The sequence below is a fragment of the Callorhinus ursinus genome, unplaced genomic scaffold (genome assembly GCF_003265705.2).
Source record: "Callorhinus ursinus isolate GAN/ISIS: 27379988/994484 unplaced genomic scaffold, GSC_fseal_2.0 scaffold8, whole genome shotgun sequence".
Lineage (NCBI taxonomy): Eukaryota > Metazoa > Chordata > Mammalia > Carnivora > Otariidae > Callorhinus > Callorhinus ursinus.
The window spans coordinates 68,682,593-68,706,202 of record NW_027397070.1 but is presented as its reverse complement, the minus strand read 5'-3'; the positions used below and the strand labels follow the sequence as shown (position 1 = coordinate 68,706,202).

General features: G+C 59.8%; 1 protein-coding gene across 3 annotated transcripts in view; it reads right to left on the bottom strand.

Annotated features, from left to right (window-relative positions):
* The window catches only part of EVL (Enah/Vasp-like), a 146,368-nt gene that overhangs the window by 3,697 nt on the left and 119,061 nt on the right, over positions 1-23,610 (bottom strand). For all 3 annotated transcript variants that reach the window (XM_073895872.1, XM_073895873.1, XM_025869374.2), the window contains exons 4-11: positions 15,115-15,178; positions 11,785-11,855; positions 9,865-10,094; positions 9,006-9,127; positions 5,909-5,969; positions 4,429-4,492; positions 2,698-2,764; positions 2,541-2,603 (exon numbers count right to left, since the gene is read on the bottom strand). In XM_073895872.1, coding sequence (XP_073751973.1) covers positions 2,541-2,603; positions 2,698-2,764; positions 4,429-4,492; positions 5,909-5,969; positions 9,006-9,127; positions 9,865-10,094; positions 11,785-11,855; positions 15,115-15,178 — 742 coding nt within the window. The remainder of the gene's footprint in view (positions 1-2,540; positions 2,604-2,697; positions 2,765-4,428; positions 4,493-5,908; positions 5,970-9,005; positions 9,128-9,864; positions 10,095-11,784; positions 11,856-15,114; positions 15,179-23,610) is intronic.

Sequence of the window (23,610 nt, the reverse complement as noted above, 5' to 3'; positions counted from 1 at the left end):
TGTCCTGAAGACAGGGCCCCCCCCCCACACCCCGGTCATGGCAGCATGACCGAAAGCCTCAGGTGTCCACTGACGGAGGGATGAAGAAGATGGGGCGCACACAGCCGCCCGGCCAGAACAAAGGACACCTGCTGCGTGTGACAACAGGGGTGACCGGAAGGCGCGACGCGGAGTGAAATAAGCCAGGCAGAGAAACACAAGCACGGCGCGGTCTCCACGATGTGTGGAATCCAAAGGAGCCCAAGGCCCAGAAATGGGGGAGATTGCTGGTGGCTGGGGGTTAGGAGGGCTGGGGGGCGGGTGGAGGAGGGTCAAAGGGCGCACACCTCCCGGTGGAGACGAGGGAGTTCGGGGATCTCATGTGCAGCCTGGGGACTACAGCCAAGCACAAGGTGTACACGTGAGAGCAGCTTGGAAGCTGAGGGGTGGCTGTCAGCCAACCTGATCTCAGGGAGCATTTCACCGCATGCACACACGTGGACCACCATGTAAACTCACACAATGTTAGATGGCAATGATATCTTAATAAAGCCGAGAAAACAAACCCCTGAATAAATCAAGTTTAGTGGTTCAGTGCCCAAGCCTGGATTACAAAAAAGGCAGAGGCGCCTGGGTGGCTCAGTCGGTTCAGCATCTGCCTTCAGCTCAGGTCATGATCCCAGGGTTCTGGGATTGAGCCCCGTGTCGGGCTCCCTGCTCAGCGGGAAGCCTGCTTCTCCCTCTCCTCCCTGCTCATGCTCTGTCTCTCTCTCATAAATAAAATCGTAAAAAGAAAAAAAAAAAAGGCAAAATAAGAACGTAGAATGTGCCCCTGTGCCCCTCCTGGCTGAACTCAAGAAAGAGGCCAAGGGGTCTACGTAACTTTGGATCCCGATGGGGAAAGAGGTGCAGCCTGAGACCCCAGCTCCACACGTCCGGCCTGTGGGTTGTGTCTGTTCCAGCAGCAATTTCCCGGGCCACCTGGGCAAACTGCTTCACCTCCCGGGGCCTCAGTTCTCCCATGTGCACACCTAACAGCACCCTCCCGCCGCGGTCACCCCGAGACGGACTGTCACCACATGCCCCCTTCGGAGCCCTCTGTGAAACTAGAGAACAGACTGGTCTCAGAGACAGAGAGCCCCATCCCAAGGGGACAGCCCCTGAGAGTGTCCTGGCCCGTGTGGACGAGATGCAGGGGCCGCTCTGGCGGCCCGGCCTCCTCCCTCGTCCTGGGGCCCCTCCTTTGGCTCCTGGCCCATGCTGGTCCCCAGGCCCTTCACAGCCGGGGGAAAGTGCTGGTCCAGCACGGCGCCCTGTGCTTAAAGCTTGAGGACTGGGGTCCTGCACACACAAATGAGACGCAGCCTTCCAGCCCCGGGACCCCTTCTGGCCCCTCTAAGCTTACCTCCCTCGGCCCACCCCACCTGCCGCCACGGGCTAGCCACGCTGGCCGGCTTTTCGCTCTGTGAACTTGGTTGGTCACAGGGCCTCAGCACTTACCATCTCCAGCTTGGAAGGCTGTCCCCACGTTCTTTGCAAGGGCAGGCTCCTCCTCATCCAGGTCAACTCAAATGCCACCTCTGGGAGGTCTGCCCCAGCCCATGCACTAAAGCACCTCTGTCCCCAGCCCGGACTGCCTTCCACACAGCACCTCTCAGAACACACAGCTGCCTCGTGCACGGGCCTTCCCGACAGAAAACAGGCTCCTTGCTGGCAGGGACCTGCAGGACCCAGCTCAGAGCCTGGCTGACCACTGAGACCTCATTCCTGACGAGCAGTATCTGTCATCCCCATTCCTGCCAGAGCCAGGCTGGGGCTCTCCCAGAGCGCCTGGCTCCACTCTGCAAGACCAGGCTCCAGCGTGGCCTGTTCCGTGGGAGGAGCGGCTCCCCTTCAGTCTGTGCGGGGCAGTGGAGACCTTTCCTAGTACGGGTTCCTGAGACCAGCAACTTCAGGCCACACTTGGCCCATGGGGACTATGTGGCTTTTGCCTCTCTCACTTTTGGGGACCCCTCAGGTTTGAATGTTCTATCCTGCTATCATGCCAGCTTTTGGTTTGGGAAATACAGTCAGGAAACGTGGTTTCTCTGGGGGAACATGGCTCTGTGTGCTGTGGGCAGAGGAGGCCAGTCCCGGGATCAGTTGAGTGGCGGGATGCGGCTGTGGCTAGTGAGCACCTCCTGTGTCCAGCTGCGGCCCCCCACACAGCTGGCACAGGACACAGGGATTAAGAGACCTCTTTACGGGGTCGGGGAGGAGTGGAGGCCGGGAGAGGCCACCTGGCTTGCCCGAGGTCACAGTGAGTGAGCCTGGAGCCGGGGTTCGACGTCAGCCTCACTTCATCGCCCTCCCCAGGCCCCGGTCTCTCCCTCTGCGAGGGGACAGCCGGGAGCAGTTCTGCGCAGCCCCTGCAGTCCCTCCGGCCCTGCCTTCCCCAGGTCTGAAGGAACAGGCCGCCCTTTCCCAGAGCAAATTGTTAGGTGACAGCACACGGGGCGGGTTTGGGGTGTTAGTCACGGGCAGGGGACAGAGGAGGCCCCCAAGATGGGGTTGTTCAGTACCTAGAGTGAGGCTGCGCCTGAAGGGGGCTCTTAGCTTCGGGGCTCTTGGCCACAGACGGGGTTCTAGGGCACGGAATGAAACAGACACATGAATCGCCCCATCGCCGCCTTGGCCCCCCCCCCGGACTCACAGCTCCGCCTTCCCAGGGCGGCTCACCTGGACAGTAACGAGGACACAGGTTTCTCCACCGAGTTGCTCCGCTCCCAGGGCTTCCGGCCAGCCTCTGTCAATCCATACAGTGGACAGAGAGCCTCAGATCTGGGAGGACTCTAAGCGGCCACCCCCTGACCCCATTCCAGGCAGGAGGGCCCCCGATGCTGAGGGCGCAGAGCTGCCCCGTCAGGAAGGTCGGCTTCGGGCGGAGCTGAAAACCTGGCTCTCTGTTCCCGGTCTGGCCCTTGCAGGGCTGTTGAGGGCGCTGCGGTCACCCTGCGTCTCCCCACTCAGGACACAGCTCCCATTCCCTCAACCTGGTTGACCTTGACTGTGGCCTGGTTCTGAGTCCTCTCACTATGGTTGGGTCTCTTCTTGGGAGTGTGAACCAGCGGTCAGGGAACCTCTTAACCGTGACTCCTGGAGTCGACCTGCGACTCCAGCAAAGGGCTGAGTGGGGCGGGAGGAAGCCCTCGGCCTGGATGCTTTCAGGGCAGCCCGCAGGCCCACATGTCCCCCCGCTGCCCCGAGATGCTCGTCTGCTCCACACTCTCCACACTCCCTTCCCCCTCACGCCCTGAAAGCTGGTTTCTCCTTCCATTATTGCTCGCAAGTGGGGCTAAATTAATATTTCGTTTTACTTCAAGAGAGCAGCTAGACTGAACTGAATTCCTGACTTTGCAGGGTTGGCAGAGAGACAGAAGAGAAACCCCCAGGGGCCGCAGGGAGGCCCCCTGTCCTCAGGAGGGTCTCCCCAAGGCCACACTGTGGGGTGCACACTGGGCCCACAGGCACAAGGGCTGGGACCACATCTGGGCGCCAGGCATGTGGCCTTGAGCCAAACACGTCACCTCCTAAACTGGGAAACACATTCTTTGCAAAGGCAGGCTCCTCCTCATCCAGGTCAACTCAAATGCCACCTCTGGGAGGTCTGCCCCTTCACTGGGGTGTGAGGTGTTCGTGGAGTCTTTCTCCAAGAATCCCCGGGCACCGAGGCGCCGAGGAGGAGCGGCAGCCAGGCCAGCAGGGCAGCAGGACCAGAGGCCGGTGCCGCAGCTGCTCAGGGCCTCCCTCCGCTGGGGGGACGGGGGGCGGGGGCCCGGCTTCCCTTCTGCCTCTGCCGCCATGCTCAGGAGCACAGGCGTGGCTCGGAGCAGATGGCTGCACGAGCGTCTAACGACCGAGTGCCCAGACACGGCGGCTTCTTTCCGCTCCGCAGCCTCCTAATGACATCCCCGCATCGTGCAGCTCCCACGGGCTTCTGAGCAGGGTTCGGGGCTGTGTGTCCTCACCCGTTACTTTGCAAGCATCACCGGGCACACCTCCTCTGAGCACCACAACGAGCAAGACGGGTCCGTATTCCCCCTCAGAGCCCTGGCCTGAGGCCAGGAACCTGAGCCCCTGAGGCAGTGCCCTCCTCCCACCGTGTGGGACACGAGAGGGCTGCATGGGCCATTATGGCCCGGCTGGCTCTGCTGTCGTGGGGCTGTCAGCCCAGGTGGCCACACCAGCACCTGCTCCGGCTCAGCGTGGACGCCACAGCTGCGCCTGTCCCGGCTCCGCCCGGAGGCTCGGGGCTTCCAGAAGGTGTCTGGGAGACCCGCTAGTGTCACTTCACTGGCCCTCACAGCTCATCTGTAAAGCGAGGCCCTGGGTTGCATCATCTGGCTGGGGGGGAGGGCCCTCCTGCTCTAAGACCTCGTAGCCGGCGCAGGGCGGGACAGCGCCCCTTACCTGAGGAGGTAGGTGGCTGGCTGGTTGCTCGGGTCCCCGGAGATGGAGAGGTGCTCGGCTCTTCCTGAAATGGAAAAGAAAAGCTCTGCCCTCAGAGTCTGCCTAGGAAGGCCAGCTGGGGCAAGGGCAGGGTGCTCTGACCAGGTCACAAGGAAACGGCAGTTTCTTACATTCTCTAAGGAGCACGTATTATTTTATAATCAGCCAGACGAGTACTGCCATTAACAAGTGCAAGCCCGAAATCTTGCTGGGGAGTGTGGCTCGCCCGTGGACAGGCAGGGAAGGAGAAGGCTGTGGGGGGAGACGCGGGCTCCAGCAGAGCAGGGCCGACTTTCTTTGTGGCCAGCAGCAAGCCCTGCCCATTACTGAGCCCCATTACTGAGGCCGGCGCCTCGTGAGCACGAGCATATGGCCTGAGCTCCGGGGGAGCTTCTGTACCACTGTCCACTGGGACCCTCCTGCTGCCCGTGGGAGCAGCCTGGCAGGACGACGGAAGGGACCTCCCTTCTCCAGGCCTGGCTCCCATCTCCATGGGCTGCTGTGAGGACCAGAAGGCAAGTGATCCTAGAGGGGGCTGTGCAGGTGGGCTGCTGCAGGGCAGGGCCCGGGGAGGGAGGTTCTAGTCGGCCCTGTAGGTCAGGGCTGCCCAGGGCACAGCCTACGTCCTGGTTGTGGAAGATCCCATTCACGTCTTTCACCAAGAGAGGAGGACACGGTAAGAATTCATTCTATCCCCAACCAGCCCACAAGTTCATCAGTGCTGCTGCCTAAGTGAGCTCTAAAACTTAGCTCTGTCCTCAGTACCCCGCTGCTACAATACCTCCTGCTGGGGGAGGCAGGCTTGACGAGCGGGCCAGGCAGAACCCTGAGAGCTGGGGGGGCCCACGCCGCTCTGCAAACTCGCCCAGCCCTCTGCGTGTCGGCCTCCGTCCCCACAGCCCCGTCCACTGTGTCTCCACTCTGCAAACTCAGGCTCACCATTTAAAGCTCAGGGCAAATGTCACTTCTCCTGGGGGCTCGAGGCATGGTTTCAGGATGTCTCCCTCTACTCCCAGGGCCCCTGCTGCTCCTTCTCTCTCTGCCCTTAGCACTTTGTCTGCTTGTTGGCTCCTCTCCCGGCAGAGGCGGGGATCTGTCCGCGTGGCCCCTCTGTGCACCCAGACTGCAGGCCTTCCCCTCATGGCACTCTGGGGCTGGATCCTGCTGCTCGGCCTCTCATTTGACCTCGTGAAGTTGTGAGCTCTAGGGCAAAGCAGTGCCTGCTAGATGCTCAGAGAGCATAGGCCTGCCCCCTGGAGTGTGGGGGTGCTCCGCAGGCTCTTCTGCACCTTGGTCCCCCCAAACTCTCCTGTCTTCCTGTGAACCACCTGGTGAAGTTTCTATCACAGGTATGTTCAAACCGGGTGCACGTCAATGCCCCAAAGGCCTGGTGTCCCCCACCGGTGGGCGCCCAGGGCAGCGAGGACCGGGGTCTGCTTACCGCTTGGCTTTCGTCTTCCTTTTTATCAGCCGGCTTGTCTGTTTGGGAGGCTGCTTTTCTCCTAATACAAGGAGGAAGGAGGTGCAAATCAGCTCCTGAAAGTTCTCACGCTGACCCAGATGCCTCTGCTGGGCACAGCCTGGTCCTCAGAGGAACTTGTGGTGGGGATCTGACCCCTGTTTGGTGTGAAGGAGGCAACTGTTCGAGCGGCCTTGGCGATGCCCAGGTGAGTGTCCAGGTCTTCTGTGCTTGTCCCATGACCCTGGGCACAAAACGGGCCTGGGCAGGGAGAATAGAGCCCAGAATCGGGGGCATTCCTATGTCTGTTTATAGCACCTGAGGGCCGGAAGAAGTTGGTATGCACCCTGCTCAGGTTCCCCGGGTGCCTGGGTTTGGCCACGTGGCAGCTGTGCCTCCCAGACACTCAAGGCCAGGCCACGTGGGACAGGGAGAGGTGCCCCCGGTCACAGGTCAGGGCTGGGGGAGCATTCTGTCTTCAGGCTGACTGGCTGAGGGAAGGGAACCTCACTCCCTTGTGGGAAGGAGAACGACCTCTTCCTACCTTGGAACGCAGTCCTGGAGCCGCACCCTCCCTGCTCTGGAACACCACCGCGAGCCTGGGCCGCGCAGAAAGGGGCGGACCCCCGAGAGCTGTAACTGATGCCCTCTGCTCAATCTGCCTGCTCCCCGCTTGCCTGGACGCCGTCCCTGAGCCTCTGAAGCCCACCCCTATGTTTTGGCCTCGGTGGTCACCCACATCTGGCTACCTCCCACATCTACACACGCCCCAGGGCTCAGCGAAGCTGCCAGGGCATACAGCGTTCGCGTAACTCAGGAGGCGAGGTTGTCCCGGCCAGGGCACAGGCCCGCAGGGAGGCGTTCCTCCCAGAAACCTGGGGAATCCTCCCCACCAACCTCTTTCTCACAAAAGTGGAGCCAATGCAGGGGCGCCTGGGTGGCTCAGGCGTTAAGCATCTGCCTTCGGCTCAGGTCATGATCCCGGGATCCTGGGATTGAGCCCTGCGTTGGGCTCCCTGTTTGGCCTCTGGGGAGTCTGCTTCTCCCTCTCCCTCTGCCCTGCCCCCGCTCATGCTCATGCTCTCTCTCAATAAATAAAAATCTTAAAAAAAAAAAAAAAAAGAGTGGAGCCAATTCTGCCTCTGCCTCGTATTTCAAGTCTGCCCTCCTGTCTTCACTTTGGACACCTAGTGCCAGCCGGCAGTACCTCTTCCTGGAAACAGCGGCCTCCCGGCTGGGCTCCCCATCACCACTTTGCTCTCTGACACTCTCCAGAGCCAGCCTTTAATTTTCTAAAGATATGGAGCAGGCAGGCATGGCAGTCCTGGCACACAGCTCTTGGCCATGATGACTTTCCCGCCTATACCCGGCTCCTGCGAGAGAGACCTTGCCGCTGCCCCCCGAGGGACAGGCAGAAATTCCACACTTCAAAGAGCGTCTCGCTGAACCCTTGTCAGCGGGGTGCACTCATGCTTCTTCTTGGCGGGGCCTCGACTGTCCCCCCAGCATCTGGGCGTCTCACCGGGTTCTGGCGATGCCGACCTTTTCCTGTGCTCAGGCACTTCCCCTGCGTTTGGTCTGAACCATCTAGGCCTAGTTGTTATTGCTGATGCACTGATTTTGGACTTGAGCAAAGCGTGAATATTTTCTTTCTGAAAAACATCTATTTTTACACAAGGTCCCGCTCACCTCTGTGAGATAGAGTCCAAAGTGCAGGCAGACAAGGCTACCTCTTGCAGCCTGACCTTCGGTCACTCTCCTCCACGCCCTGGGCTGTAGGCCCAGTGGCTTTCTCAGCCTTCCCCGTGTTGTAGCACTGCCCACTCGCCTCAGCCTGGACAAGTGTTCTCCTCCTTCCGGGCTGTGCTCATGTGGAACCTCCTCTGGGAAGCCCTCCTTGGCTTTCCCCAGGGAGTGGCTTGCACTGGCGTGTAGCCAGATTACCCTGCGAGCCTCCATTCTGTGTGTGACAACTGCTCACAGTCTGCCCCTGCTCTTGGCTACCTATGTGTGCCGTGGGTCAGCCTCACGGCTCCTCTGCCACTCCCCGCAGGCTCCCTCTGCTGTCGCTGGCTGTGTGTGCGGAGGTCCTGCGCAGGAAACACTGGCTCTGCCCCTGCTGCAAAGCACCAGACCAACTACCTGCCCTCTGGGGGCCTGGGTTTCCCACTTCATCCTCACGGAGCTGGGTGCACTTAGTGAGGGGACACTCCCAGTCCAGCTCTCAGCGGGGCGAGCCCATTTGGAAGGAGACTGAGAGGAGGTGGGGGGTGGCTGTCACTGTGGGAGTGAGGCTGGGTGCGGCCTCTGCGGACAAGGAGCATTCTGACAGGCCCTAGGGAGCCACGGCGTCGACAACGTATGCCAGCATGTTCCTGCTGCCACGCCACATTTACGAGGAACATCCAAGCTCCGCGGCCCTTCTGAGAAGGAACTGCCCGGCCCCTCTGCCTGCTGCAGTGTCAGCTGGGGCGCGACCGTGAGGCACAGTGACAGGCTGATGGCCTTGGGCGAGTGGGAGCCACAGCTGCTGGTGTGGTGGAGAAGGGGATGACCAGGCCCTGGGTCCCAGCGCCCAGCTGGGACATGGGTGGAACTCCTGCTCCGTCTCCCAGGGTGGTGTCTTCCGGGCTCCTGCCCCTTCAGAAGGCCTTTCCCTGTGCCCTCCACGAGGGCCCCCGCAGGACCGGCCCCACAGCACGCATTCGCCGTGGGAGACTCTGGGAGGCGCCAGCACCGAGACATCTCATCTATGTTTGGGATCTTAAGTGTGGGGAATGAGCCTCTTTCCCCCGGTACCCATCTCCGAGATGATCTCCAAATGTCCCTCTGCTCGGAGTGAGGCTGGTACAAGGAGGCTGCGTCAATCAACCAGATGAGGAGGGGCTCGGAGCTGAGAGGACTCCTCTGGGCTTGATGCCTCAGGCTGAGCCCTCGAGCAGGTGAACTTGATCGACAGTCCCCTGCTTGGCTGAGCCCAGGGGACATGCCTGGGGCTGGGCATGGGCTGCACATTGATGCTGAGGGGCAGGAGATCCCTGACAAGTGGCTGAGTCTGGGGGGGGGCCCGAACACTCACCTCTTGGCCAGCAGCTTGTTCATTTCTTCCATAAGGCCTCCTCCTCCACTCCCACTGCTCGCCCGGTTGGCATCAGACTTGGAGGTCCCGCTGGGGCTAGAGCCTCCGGATGCATCTTCTGGCTAAGGGGTAAGGACGTGGCGTTTCAGTCTGGTGTCTGTGGCAGGACGTCGCTGGAGGGGGAGGGGGTGCGTGCAAGCCCGGACAGGATTCTTATGATGGTGGCGCTGCAAGAGGCCCGAGGCTCTCGAGTCCCACCCTGCCCCCCAGCCCCCCGGCGACCAAACCAGAGTCCAGCAAGGGACCGGGACCGGCTGGTCGGTTAGCAGACACTGCCTAGCTCTGCTGGCTCACGTCCATGCCCTTGCTAAGGTGGGTGTGACGTGCCAGGGAGGAGGCGGCTCTGGGGAAGGAAGCCAGATTCTGTCTGGGAGCTGCTGTCAGAACCACAGCCACACTCAGCTGCCCCATGGCCGTCCCCCCTTCCAGGCTGCCGCAGATGTGCTGGGACAGGCAGGGGGACCTCTAGGGTCCGTGTGGGAGGCGGGAGGGACCTAGACCCAGGGGACCTGGGCCTGAGTCCGAACCCCGCAGCTGACCGCCACCTGGTGGGCCAACTGCTCCCACGCCCACGCCTCAGTCTCCTCATCTGCAAGGGGGTGCTTCTCGCCCTGCCCGTGACGGTCAGCGGGAGGGCCAGCAGCACCCCACAGCACTTCTGGCTGCCACAGCCCCAGGCGGCAGAGGTGGCGTCTGCCCGGGGGACTCTCCTGTGTCTTGCAGACGAGGGAGGGCACTGTCCCCTGGGCGGTGAGAAGGCGGCCCCCAGCCCGGCCCGCCCACACCCATGGACGCTTACCCGCTGGACTCTCCTCAGCTTGGCCCCAGCCAAGGCAGCAGCCAGTCCAGACACGGAGCTCTCGTCATGGCTGGCACCCTGTGTTCCTCCGGCTGGCAGTGGGGGTGGGGGAGGTGGGGTGGCCCCCGTGGGTGGAGGTGGGACAGGGGGTGGGGGCGGGGGTGGGGGTCCGCTACACGAGAGGGGGGCGCTGGCTGCAGATGAGGGGTGCCCCGGTGGGAGGATGGGTCCTGAAAGGCAAGGGTGGGGCTTAGTCGGTCCCTGGTCCCCAGCTGCTACTTCCCTGGAAGGAGGGACAGAAGGCAGCCTGCTCCTCTGAGGGACAAGCTCAAGGTGCTTCCTCCAGAAAGCCCCTGTGGGATGCACCCAGCCCTGGTCTGTCACTCCCGACCCTGGTCTCCCCAGCATTCTGGGGTGGGCTTGGCTGGACCCAGAGCGTCACATACTTAACATCCCTTGAGCTCAGCTAACTTTCTCTCGCTCTAATTGTGGTCTTCCCATGGGAGATGAAGTGCTTTGGTGGCACAAACTGTATCTCTTTTTCCTTCCCTGTGCCCAGCACCACCCCAGGCACCGGCCCGTCGGTCCCCGAGATGCAGCTAGTGCTGTGGCAGGTAACTGGTTGCGGGGCTGAGTGTGGCATATGTTGGGGAACAATGCCAAGTGTTGGCAGCCCTCGGTCCACCATCCACACAGCCCTCCATCCAGCGCCCAGCAAGCTCCCCCGTGTGGCCAGCGCGGCGTCAGGTGCTGGGGAACGCGGCCACAGGCTCTCTGCTCACGGCCTCGTAGGCAAGCAGTGAGCCAGTCACACAGACGGATGCACCTCTGTAACGGTGGCGGGATGGCGTGTGCCATCGGGAGTGGGCACACGGTGGCCTACAGAAGAAGGGCTCCAACTGCAGGGCCAGAAGTTCGGGGACTTCCTCAGGGAGGTGGCCACCGTGCTGGGATGGTGACAGAAGAGCAGGAGTTGAGTTTGGTGAAGGAGGGGTGGGGTCGGGGCCGGAAGAAGATGGGACGTGCCGGAGAGGTGCTGGAGAACGTGGGAGGAGCTGCTAGGAGGCCGGCCTGGACGGGGGTGGCAGGAAGGGGTGACGGGGGCCAGGGATGGCTGTGCATTAAGAATGTGGACAGTGGGCCAGAGCGGGGCAGGGGGCCCACAGGGGTCTCGGTGCAGAAGTCTAGCTGAGAGGGGCTGCTACCAGCCAGCCTCTGCCTGAGTGGGGGCTCTTGCCTCCGGGCAGGGGGTGGTGCTCGGTCTTCCCATCAGTGAACCGGGGTAACATTCCCTGGCTTACTGCACAGGGTGTTTGAGAGAAGCACGTAAAACGCAGGATCTGAAGGCACTCACGGGGCTGGGAAGTCCTGTGCTTACTAATCAGCACTGCCACTCTTCAGGGAACCTTCTCTGGCCTCCCTGAGCTCAGGTCCAGTCAACGGTTAGGACGACCCTGCACCTCGGCCGGAGGGGCTCTGAGCCCCGGGGCCGGCGGGGCCCGCCTCTGTGTGGCCTCGCAGCTGGCACTGACTTGGTCACCATGTGTGCACCCTGATGTTCCGTGTCCTCCACTTGTTTGTGCCCCCAACTGGACACTGAGCTCCCCGGGCCGGGGCGGCATCCGCCTGGCTCACCGCTCTGTGTCCCTAGCCCTTAGCACAGTGCCAGAGCCACGGCCCATGCCCACGGAGCATCTGCTCAGGCAGCCAGTGAGGGGGCACCAGAGGCCGGAAGGCAAGGGCCGGGCCGAGCCGAGCTCATCCTCTCCCCCCAGCTGTGCCCCTGTCCCCCTGCTTTCATCGGATGTGACTGTCACACACTGAGACCTACACAGCCGGCAGCTCTTCCCGGAGGGCGCGGGGGTGCCCAGTGAAGGGGCCGGGTGCAGCGAGAGGAGCAGGCCCCGGAGGGGCTCTCACCTGTGGCCGAGGTCCTTCTCTCTAGAGACTCCTGCCGCTGTTGCTGGTGCTGCTGAGGCTCCATCACTTGTCTGAAAAACAACAGCAGAGCAGGCCTGACGTCTCGGCACCGAGAACAATGGGGCTCTGTGTCCGGGAGCCCGGGCTGCAGAGTCGGGTTTCGCTGGCACTCCCTGACCGCCGCTGCACGCCCCGGGCCGGGGGCCTCGGCGGTGAGCTTGGCCCGTCCACTCCGGCCCTGCCCGCCGGGCTCGCTGTGCTCACTCACGGGAGGCGGGGCATGTGACTGGCTCCAGGTCCCTGAACAGGACAGCGCTGGCAGCACCCCCTGAACTGTCTCGGGCACACCTCAACAGGGAAGCCCCTCATGAAGGCTGGGGCGACCATCTGGCTGAGAGACCAAGCTTCTCCCCAGGCTGGATGGGCTCATCTGACTTTTGGGAGCCTCTGGCCTCAGCAGCCCTGACCTCAGGGTCACCCATTCTTATTACACATGACTACATTTCCTGGAACAATTTAGGCATTGCTGGTTGCCAGGAGAAGTGGACACTAAGGCTGCATGTCCTTACTCTTTTTACCCCAGATCCAGCCACAGGCCAGGCCTCCATTAGAGAGCAATGCTATGTGTGCCTCAGTGGGCACAAATGTCCCCTCTCCTTAAGGCAGAGTGACCTCGGTGCTCTTGAGGGCTGGCGGAGTGAGGACACCGATGCACGAATATGTCCACGGAATCTGGGACTGAGATGCTGGGGCAGAGGGGGGCTCAAGGAGTCATGCAGACCCTGGAGAGGGACCAGTCTTCAAAAACTGTTGCAAGCCAACTCTAATTAGCTGTGCCGATGAAGCCCAGGGTCACAGGATGTTCGGATACCTGCTCTGGGCTCAGGAGGAGAGCGCGCTGGAGGCAAGCAGCGGTCTCTGCCTGGCAGGTAAGGCAGGAAGGGCGGCCGGTGGAATGGGAAGTTGCCGGCCACGTGTCTGCACCGCGCTCTCAGTTTACAGTGAGCCGGCGCTTCTCCGGTGCGGGCACCACGCCTGGCATGTAGCAGCTGCTCAGTAAGTGCTTTGTGAAGCAAAAAATACATGGAGGAAGGAAAAAATACAGCTGCCTTCATCTTCAAGAAAGGTCAGTGATACAGCACCTCCTCCAGAGGGGACCCAGAGTTTACTGCAAAGACCACTGAGAGGTAGTGAGCTTTCTGGCTCCTGTTCTGGGATTGTGGCTTTGTAAGCATGGACAAGTCATGCCCCTCCCCTGGGCCTCAGCTTTTTCTCTGCAGAGGAAGCACAACACGTGTTCAGGGGGCTCTCAGAAGGACTATGTGCGATCCCTACAAAATAATGGAAAAGACCTTTCTGGCACGAAAAGTGTTGGAAAAGCTCCCAGCAGTGCTTCCATCAGCTTCTCTATCCAAACTGCTGAAACATCACCCATAACTTCAACTTTCCCAGCAGGATCCATATGCTTAGATGCCCTCAGCAAAATGAAAGTGCTTGGAAATCCTTAAAAATCAGGTGTGGACTTAAGACTCTGTTTGTGAGAGAATACAAGGTTCCTGTGCTTGGAATCACCACCTGGTGTTCGGCCCCACATAAGTCCTCTCTCCCCTGGGCCTCCCTCTGTGTGAGGTGACCAGCAGAGACACACAGGAGCGGGGTCCCCGCCCTGTGGCCTGTGGTGACTCCTGAAGTTCACAGCCTGGTCTCCAGGGGGCGCTCCGGCCCACAGGCAGGGGACTGCAGGAGGTCTCGGGAAGGAATGCCGGACTTGGGTGGTGGGTCAGGGTAATACAGGGTGGTGTTTAACCAGTTCTGAGAGATCTGCTTAGGGCCCATCTGCTCTGTACGTTCATTCCTGAGTCTGGTGGGGCTCACCCATGCCCTTCTCGGGGTGGAGGCAGCCCCAGGACCCGGCAGAGTGCTGAGCTGGTGCCAGACAGGCTGCTGGTCCTGGTTGTGCCTCTAACTTCTCATTACTTTGGGCAAGTCCTTTCTGCTCTCCTGGCTCGTGTGAGCAACGGTACCAGTAACAGGAGCCCCGGAAGGTTAGTGTGAGGAATAAAACAAGCCAAAAGCTGTAAAAGCCCTTCAATAAACAGCAATGTGCTGTATTTCTGAGAGGCCAGAAGACAGGCCCACGGAATCAAGAGACCTGTGGGAATTGATAAAAGGAGTCTCTCTTGCCCGTAGGCCATCTAGAAGCACATTCCCATCTTTACCTCCTTTCTTTGAGGTGAGCGGAGCGAGGAATACCACTGTTACGTTCCAATGGGAAACTGAGGCCTAGAGCAGGAACCTGCCCATGGTTACAGAGTACCCCTAATCGGGGAAGAAGGCGCCCAGAGGTTACCGAGCCTCAGCCTTTACTCCTCAGAGTGGGGGAGAGGCTAGAGGAAGGAGGGCCCCGGAGATCCTCCCAGCTAGCGGAGGGGTGGGGACAGGGCCTCCCCAAATCCCAGCCCAGGATTCCACGTGAGCCTAGCTGCAGGCCCCCAGCTTGGCCCCTCTTCCGAGAACCTGGATGGGGAGGGCCTGCACCAGGCCCATGTCCTGGATACAGCTTCCACAGAGCCCGATTCAGAGCCTCTCAGAGATACAGAGCCCCTGCCAAGGCGATGGCAGGCTGGCTGCACGCCCTGGCCCTGTCTTCCCTGGCGATGTGACCTGGGGCGGCTGCTCCCTCCTTGGCCACCATGACTCTTCTGTAACTTCAGGACAATGACACTGGTCCTTCCTCCCAGTCTGAGCACTTTAGAAGCTCCCTGGAGCGAGGGTGGGTGTCGTCCTATGGCCCACATCCCATGGGAGCTGCCTCCTCTCAGGCTGGCAAACAAGGACAACTACACAGCCCTGGCCAAACTGTCGAAGAGCTGCCGCAGCCCCCGAAGAACTTTCACGGCCTTTGTCCACCTTAGTCTCCGCCGGGGGGTGAGGGGCCCGGGGTTTAGATCCTCCTGAGAGGCCGTGGCACCCACCCGAGGCATCCACTGAGGGAGTGGCGGGCAGCACAGGACGGTGCTCAGGTCACAGGCGTCAGGCAGACAGCCCTGGGCATCTGTCTGCCCATCTCCAGCAGCGCGGCCTTGGTCACGTTACTAAACCCCTCCACGTCGTGACAGCTACCTCCTGACACATGTGGGAGGGCTGAGTTCATCCTGAGTTCAGGATGCTGCAGACTGCAAATCCCCATGAGACCACACATCCCCTTCTTCACTCTGACAAAGCTGCAACCACCTTGCTCCCTCTTCCTTCCGGTCAGGCCTGTCCCCCCTTCAGTGCCTGTCTCTGGGAGTCGAAGGGTGCCACTGGCCCTGCTGGGTGGGGGATTACCTTCTCTGGATGTCCATCTCTTCAGGAGAGGGGCCATTCTGCACCTGACGCTGGGTGGAGGGGCCTGTGGGGCAGAGAAGCACAGAAGCGCAGAGGTTAGCGGAGAAGAAAGGCCCTGGCAAACCAACCTGGAACTCTCCCTGTCTCTGCCCGCCTGGCCCACAGGAGCCGTCCCTGACCTCTCAACAGGTACAACGCCGTCCCCAGACTGTCCCCTCAATCACGTCTCTCTCTGTGTCTCAGGGCTCTTCTCCCAGAGCCCACGAACCACCCTGTGCTGCTCACACGGCTCAGAGACAGTCCTTCAGCTACTAAGCCCCCTCACCTTCCCTCTCGGACTGCCCCACAAAGCCGTTCCACCTAAAATCACTGGTGCACTCAGCATCACCAAACCCAGCAGATCCATTTTTTTTTTTTTTAAAGATTTTATTTATTTATTTGACAGAGAGAGACACAGTGAGAGAGGGAACACAAGCAGGGGGGTGGGGTGGGAGAGGGAGAAGCAGGCTTCCCGTGGGACAGGGAGCCCGATGCAGGGCTCGATCTCAGGACCCTGGGTTCATGACCTGAGCTGAAGGCAGACGCTTAACGACTGAGCCACCCAGGCGCCCCCCCAGCAGATCCATTTTGTCCTGCCCTGTGAGCAAAGGAATGACTGTCACGGTGGGTTAAGTGTCCGAGCCAGGGACTCACACCTGGTCTAGTTGGAGACACAGCCTGGTCTCCTCACCACAATGCAGGGCCCTCCTGCCCGCATCCAGGAGCCCACAGCTGGGGGTGGGCAGGACACAGCAAGGCACAGATGGCAGAGGCTGTCACTGACCGGGCCACACATTGGCCTTGGGGGCAAGGGCCCAGAGCAGCCCGGGTCTACTACGAGCGCCCTATGTTCAGATGGAGGCTGGTGCCGAGCCACATTCACAAGAACAGGCAGGCTTCTGCCCCAAACTGAGAACGAGCTGATTGTTCCTTCTCTTTGCCAGCTCGGGTGTCACTGGGGAACAGCACAGAGTCATAGGGACAGGGCAGAGACTCCAGGCAGGCTGGTCTCAGTTCTCCTGGACTACACGCGGAAGGGGCCTGTCTCCTCCCCGGGACAAAGGGCAGCCACGCTCAGCCCACAACAAAATCTATGATGTGTAGAAGGCTTTTCCCACACGTGCTTCGAGCCGCTGAGGGATTAGCAGGTCGTCCCCTGGATCAGGGACACAGCGGGACAGAGAGCAACAGAATCCCGAAGCTGAAACAGACCATCTGATTCTAGGGCAGCCTCCGGCCCAGCACAGGAGTCTCCTGTGTGCCTCCCAGCCTGGTCCTCCTGCCTGATCTCAGCAACGGAAGCCACTACCTCCCGTGACCACGGGCTTTCTGCCACGGAGGTCTCAAACCTCCCCGTCCTCAAAGGTCCTGTCCCCACCACTAGGTGGGACACAACATGGGTTGAATCTTTTCATGCCCAAAGTGAGCTTCCACAGCCATGGCTTCCAGACCTTGCTGTCCCGGGCCCTGGTATCGGCTCTAGTCAAGTTTTCAGGGAGCCACGCCTTGCCGCCTTGCTGGTCCCCGTGTGAATGTTTCAGCTGGGGAAGCAGGAGGATCCAGATGGTGGGCAGTGGGCCTGCTGCTCGGTGGGAGGAGAGGGCCTTCCAGCACTCAAGGAAAGATGCTGCCCTGGGTAGACCAGCCCGACCCTGCCCTTGCTTGCTGCCTTCTGCCGCGCTCAGATGATGGGCAGCACAGAAGGTGCCTGCACGCTTTCGCAGACATGCCTTTTGTAAATACCTGGCCTGGCAGCCTGGCACATGACAGGCACGAGATCAATGTTAGCTTGCTTTCCCCATCGCTAATGAAGTAATTTAACCTATATCACTTTGCTTTTTATAGAAATTGGACTTTCTGACTACAAGTAACATGTAGTATGTGTTCAGTATAGACATGAGAAAATTTAAAACAAATTAAAAACCAGATCCTTGACAAGGATCTCTTTTGTCTCCTACTCGGCAAGGCCCTGGTCCTAGCGTACCTTCTTCCTTGTTCTCAGGAAGCAGGGGCAGGGGAACCCCGCTCCCCGGCAGAGCCCAGGCACTCTCCTAACTTAGTTCAACTTCATTTTCGTTCTCACAACACTGTCAGCCACCGAGAGGACCTGTCTTGGGTGAGGCGGGCTGCAAAGGGGAAATGACTTGCTCTGGGTCACACAGCTGTGAGTGGTAGAGCCAGACTCACAAGACCTACAAAAGGCCACTGTCTCCCATTCAGTCACACCATGGGGTCGGACCGGGTGAAGAATGAAGGTGGCAGGCTGGCACGCCACCAGAAGAGCCACAGGACAGGGGGCTGCAGCCCTGACACAGTGTCCGCAGGTTGGACAGGTGTCCTCTGACCCCCACCCAGAGGCTCTGTGCCTCCACCCGCTTGTCCCGGCTGAGGCAGGAGGGATTCAAGACAGCTCAGCTTCCCCTCCGCGCCCCATTCTGGGATTCAGGCCTGAGCTGCTTTGCCACTGGCTGGACTTCTGGAAAACTGAGCTGCTCTGCCTCACTCTAGGGCCTCGGCTGCCGAGCCCGTGCCTGAATCTGGAGTTGCCCTTCTTCCAGGGCTGAGCCCGTCCTGGAGACCCTGTCCAGCACCTGGTCTAAGGACTGGAGCCCACCCCTACCCGAGCCAGGCACCCTAGCACTAAGGTCGCGTGATGCTTGGGCTCTGCTAGTGGCTCAGACGTCTCTGTGTCTGCCCGCCTGGTCTGGCTTCGGGCACTGGGACCGTTTCCCATCCCTTCGTTAGGACCCCCGATGGCAACCAACGGCCTACACCGTGGTCTGTGGTGGCCCTGTGCTGCCGTCCCTCATTCTGCCTGTTGGGCTGGACTTCCTCCCAATACCTTCCGCCAGCCTGCTCCTCCAGAGAGTGGGAGCCTGGCTGCTCCCAGGGGGTCCAGCCCCCTGTACTGCAGACACACTTCAAAACCCGATGGTTGGAATTTTAGACCCTACAGAGCAGGAAGAGACAACGCCTGGCTGCGTAAGGCTTTCCGTTCTTCTCAAACTAAGAAAATGTGAATCTGTTTTGAGCTACAAGGATCCTTGCCATTAGGAAACACGGTCCCTCTGTCTCAGAGGTAGGAGCTGGGGCCCGGGGAAGGGGCCTGGCAGCGTCACACGGGGTCTCTGCAGCAGACGTGAGGCTCCCACTGTCTCCTTACTCCTGGCCGATTCCCCCCAGTGGCCCCAGTGGCAGGGATGAGGGGCAGGGAGGAGGATCTCCCCTTCTGAGCTGTCTAGGGTTCCTTGGGAAGGCCCTGGCACAGCCCCCTTGCAGGAGCTTCTTCAGTGGGAAATCCCAGGGTGGGAACACTGTCCCAGCGTTGGGTTGTTTCTGATGAGTCCCTGTGTGGTGCAACTGGAAGCCAAGGTGGAGGCCATGCAGGGCCCCCACCATGGAGTCACCTGAGTCAGCCGCACCTGGCCTTCAGGATCCAGGGGAGGGAGCAGGTGGGGACCCGGCTCCTCCTCCTGCACCCCCCACTTCGAACTGGTTATCAGGTCTTATCTGGCGTTGTCTGAGATCAGAGCCCACCCGCCTCTCCATCTCTCTCCTGGATGATGCGTCAGGCCACCAACGGGGGACCCTGTGCCTCCACTCTCTCTCTCCTTGCTTCCCGCCCCTCTTCCACACGGACATCACAGCTCCATGATCTGTGGAAAACCCAAGCTTGACCCTCAGGGGGTTGGGTGCCCCCTCCGTGGAAGAGATCCCGGCCCCAGCTCTGCAGCAGACCTTTCGCATCTGCTCCCTGAGTCTGGCCGCCACACGCTATGCTCCCCACCTCTCTGTCCTCGTGTGGGGCACTCAATCCACCTGGGGTACCGTCTGCAAGGCTCGACTCCATCGTCTGCTCTTCCAGGAAGTCTTCCCACATCCTCACACTCCTCCCTGCTCCACACGCAAGGGCCTCTCTCACAACCCAACTCTCTAATACTATAGAGGTTTGAAGGTTTGAAAGCAGTCTTCTCTTCCCTAGGAGCTCTTGCGCTTCTTGAGGGCAGAGAGCACATCTCCTACTCATCACCCCATGCACAGTGCCCGGCTCACACCGGACACCTGGTCTATTCTGCTGAGCTGAGTCGGGACGGTTAGAGGGAACTCGTGACCACCAGCCCAGGTGGGGGAAGCACAGGTGAAGGGATGGGGCTGAATTTGCTCAGATAAAAAGAAAAATCACTGAAGAGATAAGCCCCAGGAACACAAGCAATCCCCAAGTTCAGGCTTGTTCAGAGAGGAGGCCAACCAAGGGACAGTCCCCGGGCTAAGTATTCCCTGCCATAACCAGGACTGAGCTGCTGACCGGACGCCTGAGAGACAGCGCGACCCAGCCTTTGTCACAGGGCATGGCATCTGACCTGCTCTGCACGCAGCTGTGTGCTGACACCCCTCATTGTACACGTATGACAGACGTTCGTTTGGGGAGAGCACATTCAACTGCCTTCTCCTCCCAAGGTACCGATCTGGGCAGGCAGGCGGGGGTGGGGGGCAGAGTCGGGAGGGAGAAGGCCTGGCCTGAGCTCTGCCCCACACCCGTTAGCTGGGCCTCCCTGTCTATAAAATGAACATAAAGAGGACCCCTAAAGCCAACAGTGACGCCTCACCGAGCTGCTGTGAGGGATAAATGAACTGCATGGAAAAGTATTCTGTAAACTGTAAAGGCCGGAAAACTATTTGTTTTTATTAGTATTCAAAGCAAATTCTTGGGGTGCCTGGGTTCAGTCGGTTAGGCGTCTCTTAATCTCAGCTCAGGTCTTGATCTCAGGATCGGAAGTTTGAGCCCCGTGTCGGGCTCCGTGCCGGGCGTGGAGCCTACTTAAAAAAAAAAAAAGGCCAATTCTTTGGTTGGCCTCTCCACAGAGTCCAACATCTCTTGCTAATCACTGACCTGCCTGTGTTCTTGCACACTCGAACGGCCCTTGACCCCAATCAGGCCGCTAGTGCTTTTAGGAAGGCGCCTCTCTCCCCAACTACAGAGCGCTGCCTTCTCCGCTGGCCTCCACCACCTGCCTGCCCTGGTCCAACGACAGCCCCACACAAGGGGTGGTGTGTCTCTGGGAGGTGAGTGGACGTGTTGAGGCCAAAGGGCTCCTGATGCTGACCTCAGTGTCGCAGCTTGCTGAGTAGGGAGCTGGTCTGGGGCTCCAACTAGGAAAACTCTCATCCTCTCTCACTTGCCTCCGAGAAGTTTTGCCAAAATCAAATAGAGAACCTATCGGCACCACAGAAGTGTGAACGAGAGAAAGGGAAATGTGAGATGGAACAGCAAACAAAGGTGGGGAGAAGCAGGGTGCCTGTGCATGACTGGTGTGTGGGTCCAGCCCATGGCCTGGGAGAGGGTGGCCTGTGGCCTGGCTGATTCCCGTCCGAACAGAGTGAGGGGCAGGGGACACAGGGCGAGGCCCACACTGACACTCGCACCTAGGCCCGTTTGCTCCAAGTCCCCCTGGACAGTGATGCTTCCTGGGGGAGGGGCTGACTTCCTGCCTTCTCTGAGGCCCACTTTCCAGATGGCTTCCACCAAACACCTGCTCCTACAGAACACGGTGGTGACCCACAGGAGGACTGTTCATCCTTAGGGGTCATGAAGTGGGAGAAGAAGAGGAGAAAAAGCTAGATGGGGCGGAGGCTGGGCCAGACTCCAGCCACGAGCCTGCCTGGGAGGGGTGACGCGGGAGCCTGGCTAGAGGGGATGGGGCTGGCCCTCAGCCCACAGAGGCCGAGGGACCGAAGGGAGAGTCAGTGTGACCGCCCTTGGGGCAGTGGTGTCAGCCAGACCAAAGGAGAAAGTGGGGCCAGGGGGTCTGAGGTCATCTCTGAGGGGCAGCACCTCTTCCTGGGACCTTGGTGTACTGATGATCACCACACCCTACACAGGGCTGTTCCTTGGTGGGACGAGAGCATACGTGGCACTGGTACTTTCTAAAGGCTTCTACAGCATCTGTCCTGGATGTAAAGATTTGACAGAGGATTCCAACGTGAGGTACAATCATCTTTGGGAAAGCCACCCTGGTTTAACAGAAAGGGGTGGGAGGAAAACCTGGTGGCGTGACCAGCTCCAGGAGAACGAACCAGATGTGTGCGATGCCCCAGGACCCCCAGCCTCGCTGCGGAGCCGAGAAGCGCGCAGGCTAACAGGCTCGGCCCAGGTCTGCTCGGTTGTAAGGGCGCCTCCCTGCGGGGACTCTGCAGGCGCTGAGTCCACTAGGACGCCGCGTGTCGGCTTGCACGGACCAGAAAAGACCACGGAACGGACCCAGGCAAACAGAGCGGTCTGACTTTTACTCTCCAGGGACAGAACTTTCGTTCTCTGTCTTCCCAGCACAATATTGTAGTTCTTGGCATACGGTCAACACTCAGTCAATATTTGTTGGATAAGTGACTGATTAGGCCCCAGGCAGACTGTGTGAAGATCTCCAACCAAACACTGAGACTACAGCAGGCGACACATTCTTAAAGTTCTTGGCTCACGGCTGGAAAACGTTCAGTGGCCAAGCCGGCCACGGTGCCTCATAAGCCTTACGATATGACAGCAGGTCTCCAACAGAGGCGGTGCTCGGGAATGACCACAGACAGGATAAGGGAAGAGAGAGCCCAAGTTTACCGAGTAGTTATTATGTTCTGTGCCCAGGCCCTGTGTAGGGTTCTCACTGCTAGGACTCCTCCTCATGGGCTGGAATCTTGCTAGCACTGCTCCCAAAGGCCCCCTTCGGGACCAGACAGGCGGTCTTTCAAGTGTTGGCCTAGAGGCCTCTGGACAGTGGACAGTGCTCATGCCCCTTCGGGCCCCACCCCAGAGAAGACAGCCCAGGCCTCCCACTACCCCTCAGTCCCACTCTCCAGTCCTTCCCCTGTTCCTGGCTGGCCTCTTCTGTATTGCTCCAGTTTATACAAATCCCCTTCAGAGTGAATCTGGGGCCAGGAGACCCAACGTCCTGTTGGAGTTCTGCTCTAAGTAGTTAGGTGCCTTGGGGAGTCCCTCCCCTCTCTGGGCCTCAGTTTACCATAAAGTGAGAAGGATGGAACCAAGAACCATCAGTTCTAAATCTCTACAACTGAAAAGGACAAAGAAGGAAATATACCAAGATGGGGACAGTGGTTATCTGCAGATTATGGGATTATTTCTCTTTTTGATGTATCACCTTATGATAAAGAAACACATGGCTGGGAGTCCCCAAGGAGGGAACAAGCGGGGACTCTGACTCTATCCCCATAAGTCTGGGGGTGCAGGGCATGTGGAGGCCCTTACAGCTCCTGGCCCAGAAACCCCACTTTAAATTACACAGCCGGAGGTGCACAGATAAGCTGAGGCATTGCGGACACCTCCTCCTGAGAGAGGGTGTCCCCCTGCCTGTCCATTAACATTCATGAGGCACTGGGCCGCCAGCCCCCCAGCTCCTCTGGGGTGGGAGGGACAGGCTAGGTTTCGAGTTAGTCTCTATAGGAAAGGCATCCCCTGGGCCTCCCGAAAAGATGGAACCTGAGATCCCAGGAGTGCCAGGGACAAAGGATCCAGCACCTGCTCAGTGATGCTTGATGGCATTTCTGGCCAGCAAACGACAGCTACCTAATCTGGGCTAGGCAGAGTCCCAAGCCCCTCTGAGGCCCCCTCCTCCCCTCTGCCATTTCTCTGGCTGGCTCCTTCCCCTCTCTCCAGAGGGTCCCTACATTTTGCATTGACTCAGAGCGGCCCTTTGAGAGGGAGGCAGCCTTCCTAGACCAATGCCTTAGCTCCTTCCCCTCTCATTTCAAGGCCTCTACTGCTGAGTACGCTGGTGTCTGGGTGGGAATGGAGTCTGTGATCTGGGCCCGAGTCTTCAGAGTCGCCTCTCCAAGGCCACACAGGAATTGGTGGCAGAGCCGGGACCAGCGCCCAGGACAATTGTCTCCCAGCCCAGGGCTCTGGTTGGACAAGCAGCTGTCTTCCCCACTGACGCGCTCACAAAGCTAGGGTGGCTCGGCAGTAGACAATCCTGACGGCCACCTCCTGCTTTAATGACAGTTCAGTTGCTTGCCTGAAGTTACCCTGGGTGACTCTTCCAGTCCTTTCCTGCCCAGGCCTTACTAAGGAACGGAGGCTCACCGTGGGCTCTTATGTGAGGCAGCTTGTTTTCTTTTGCTCAGATCACTGGAAGCAGCTGAGGTTTCACCCACTAGACTTTTGTAACAGACCCTCGTTCCTGAGCCTGCCAGTTAGGGTTCAACCATCACCCCGTGGTGACCAACGGCTAAAGCTGTATCAAAGGGGCCAGTGTCTAAACAACCTGTAGTCCTAGAAGGTCTGCCAGTGCAGATGCGGGACTGATTCAGAGAGGGAGCTAAGGCCTCAGCCACACAGGGAGAAGCACCTACCCGTCCTGGCAGCGATGCACCCTCCTGGAGGCTAGAGAGAGCAGGCCTTTTGCATGATGCCGATGGCAGCCGGAGGCCTGTGGAAGCAGCAGCTCCACCTCC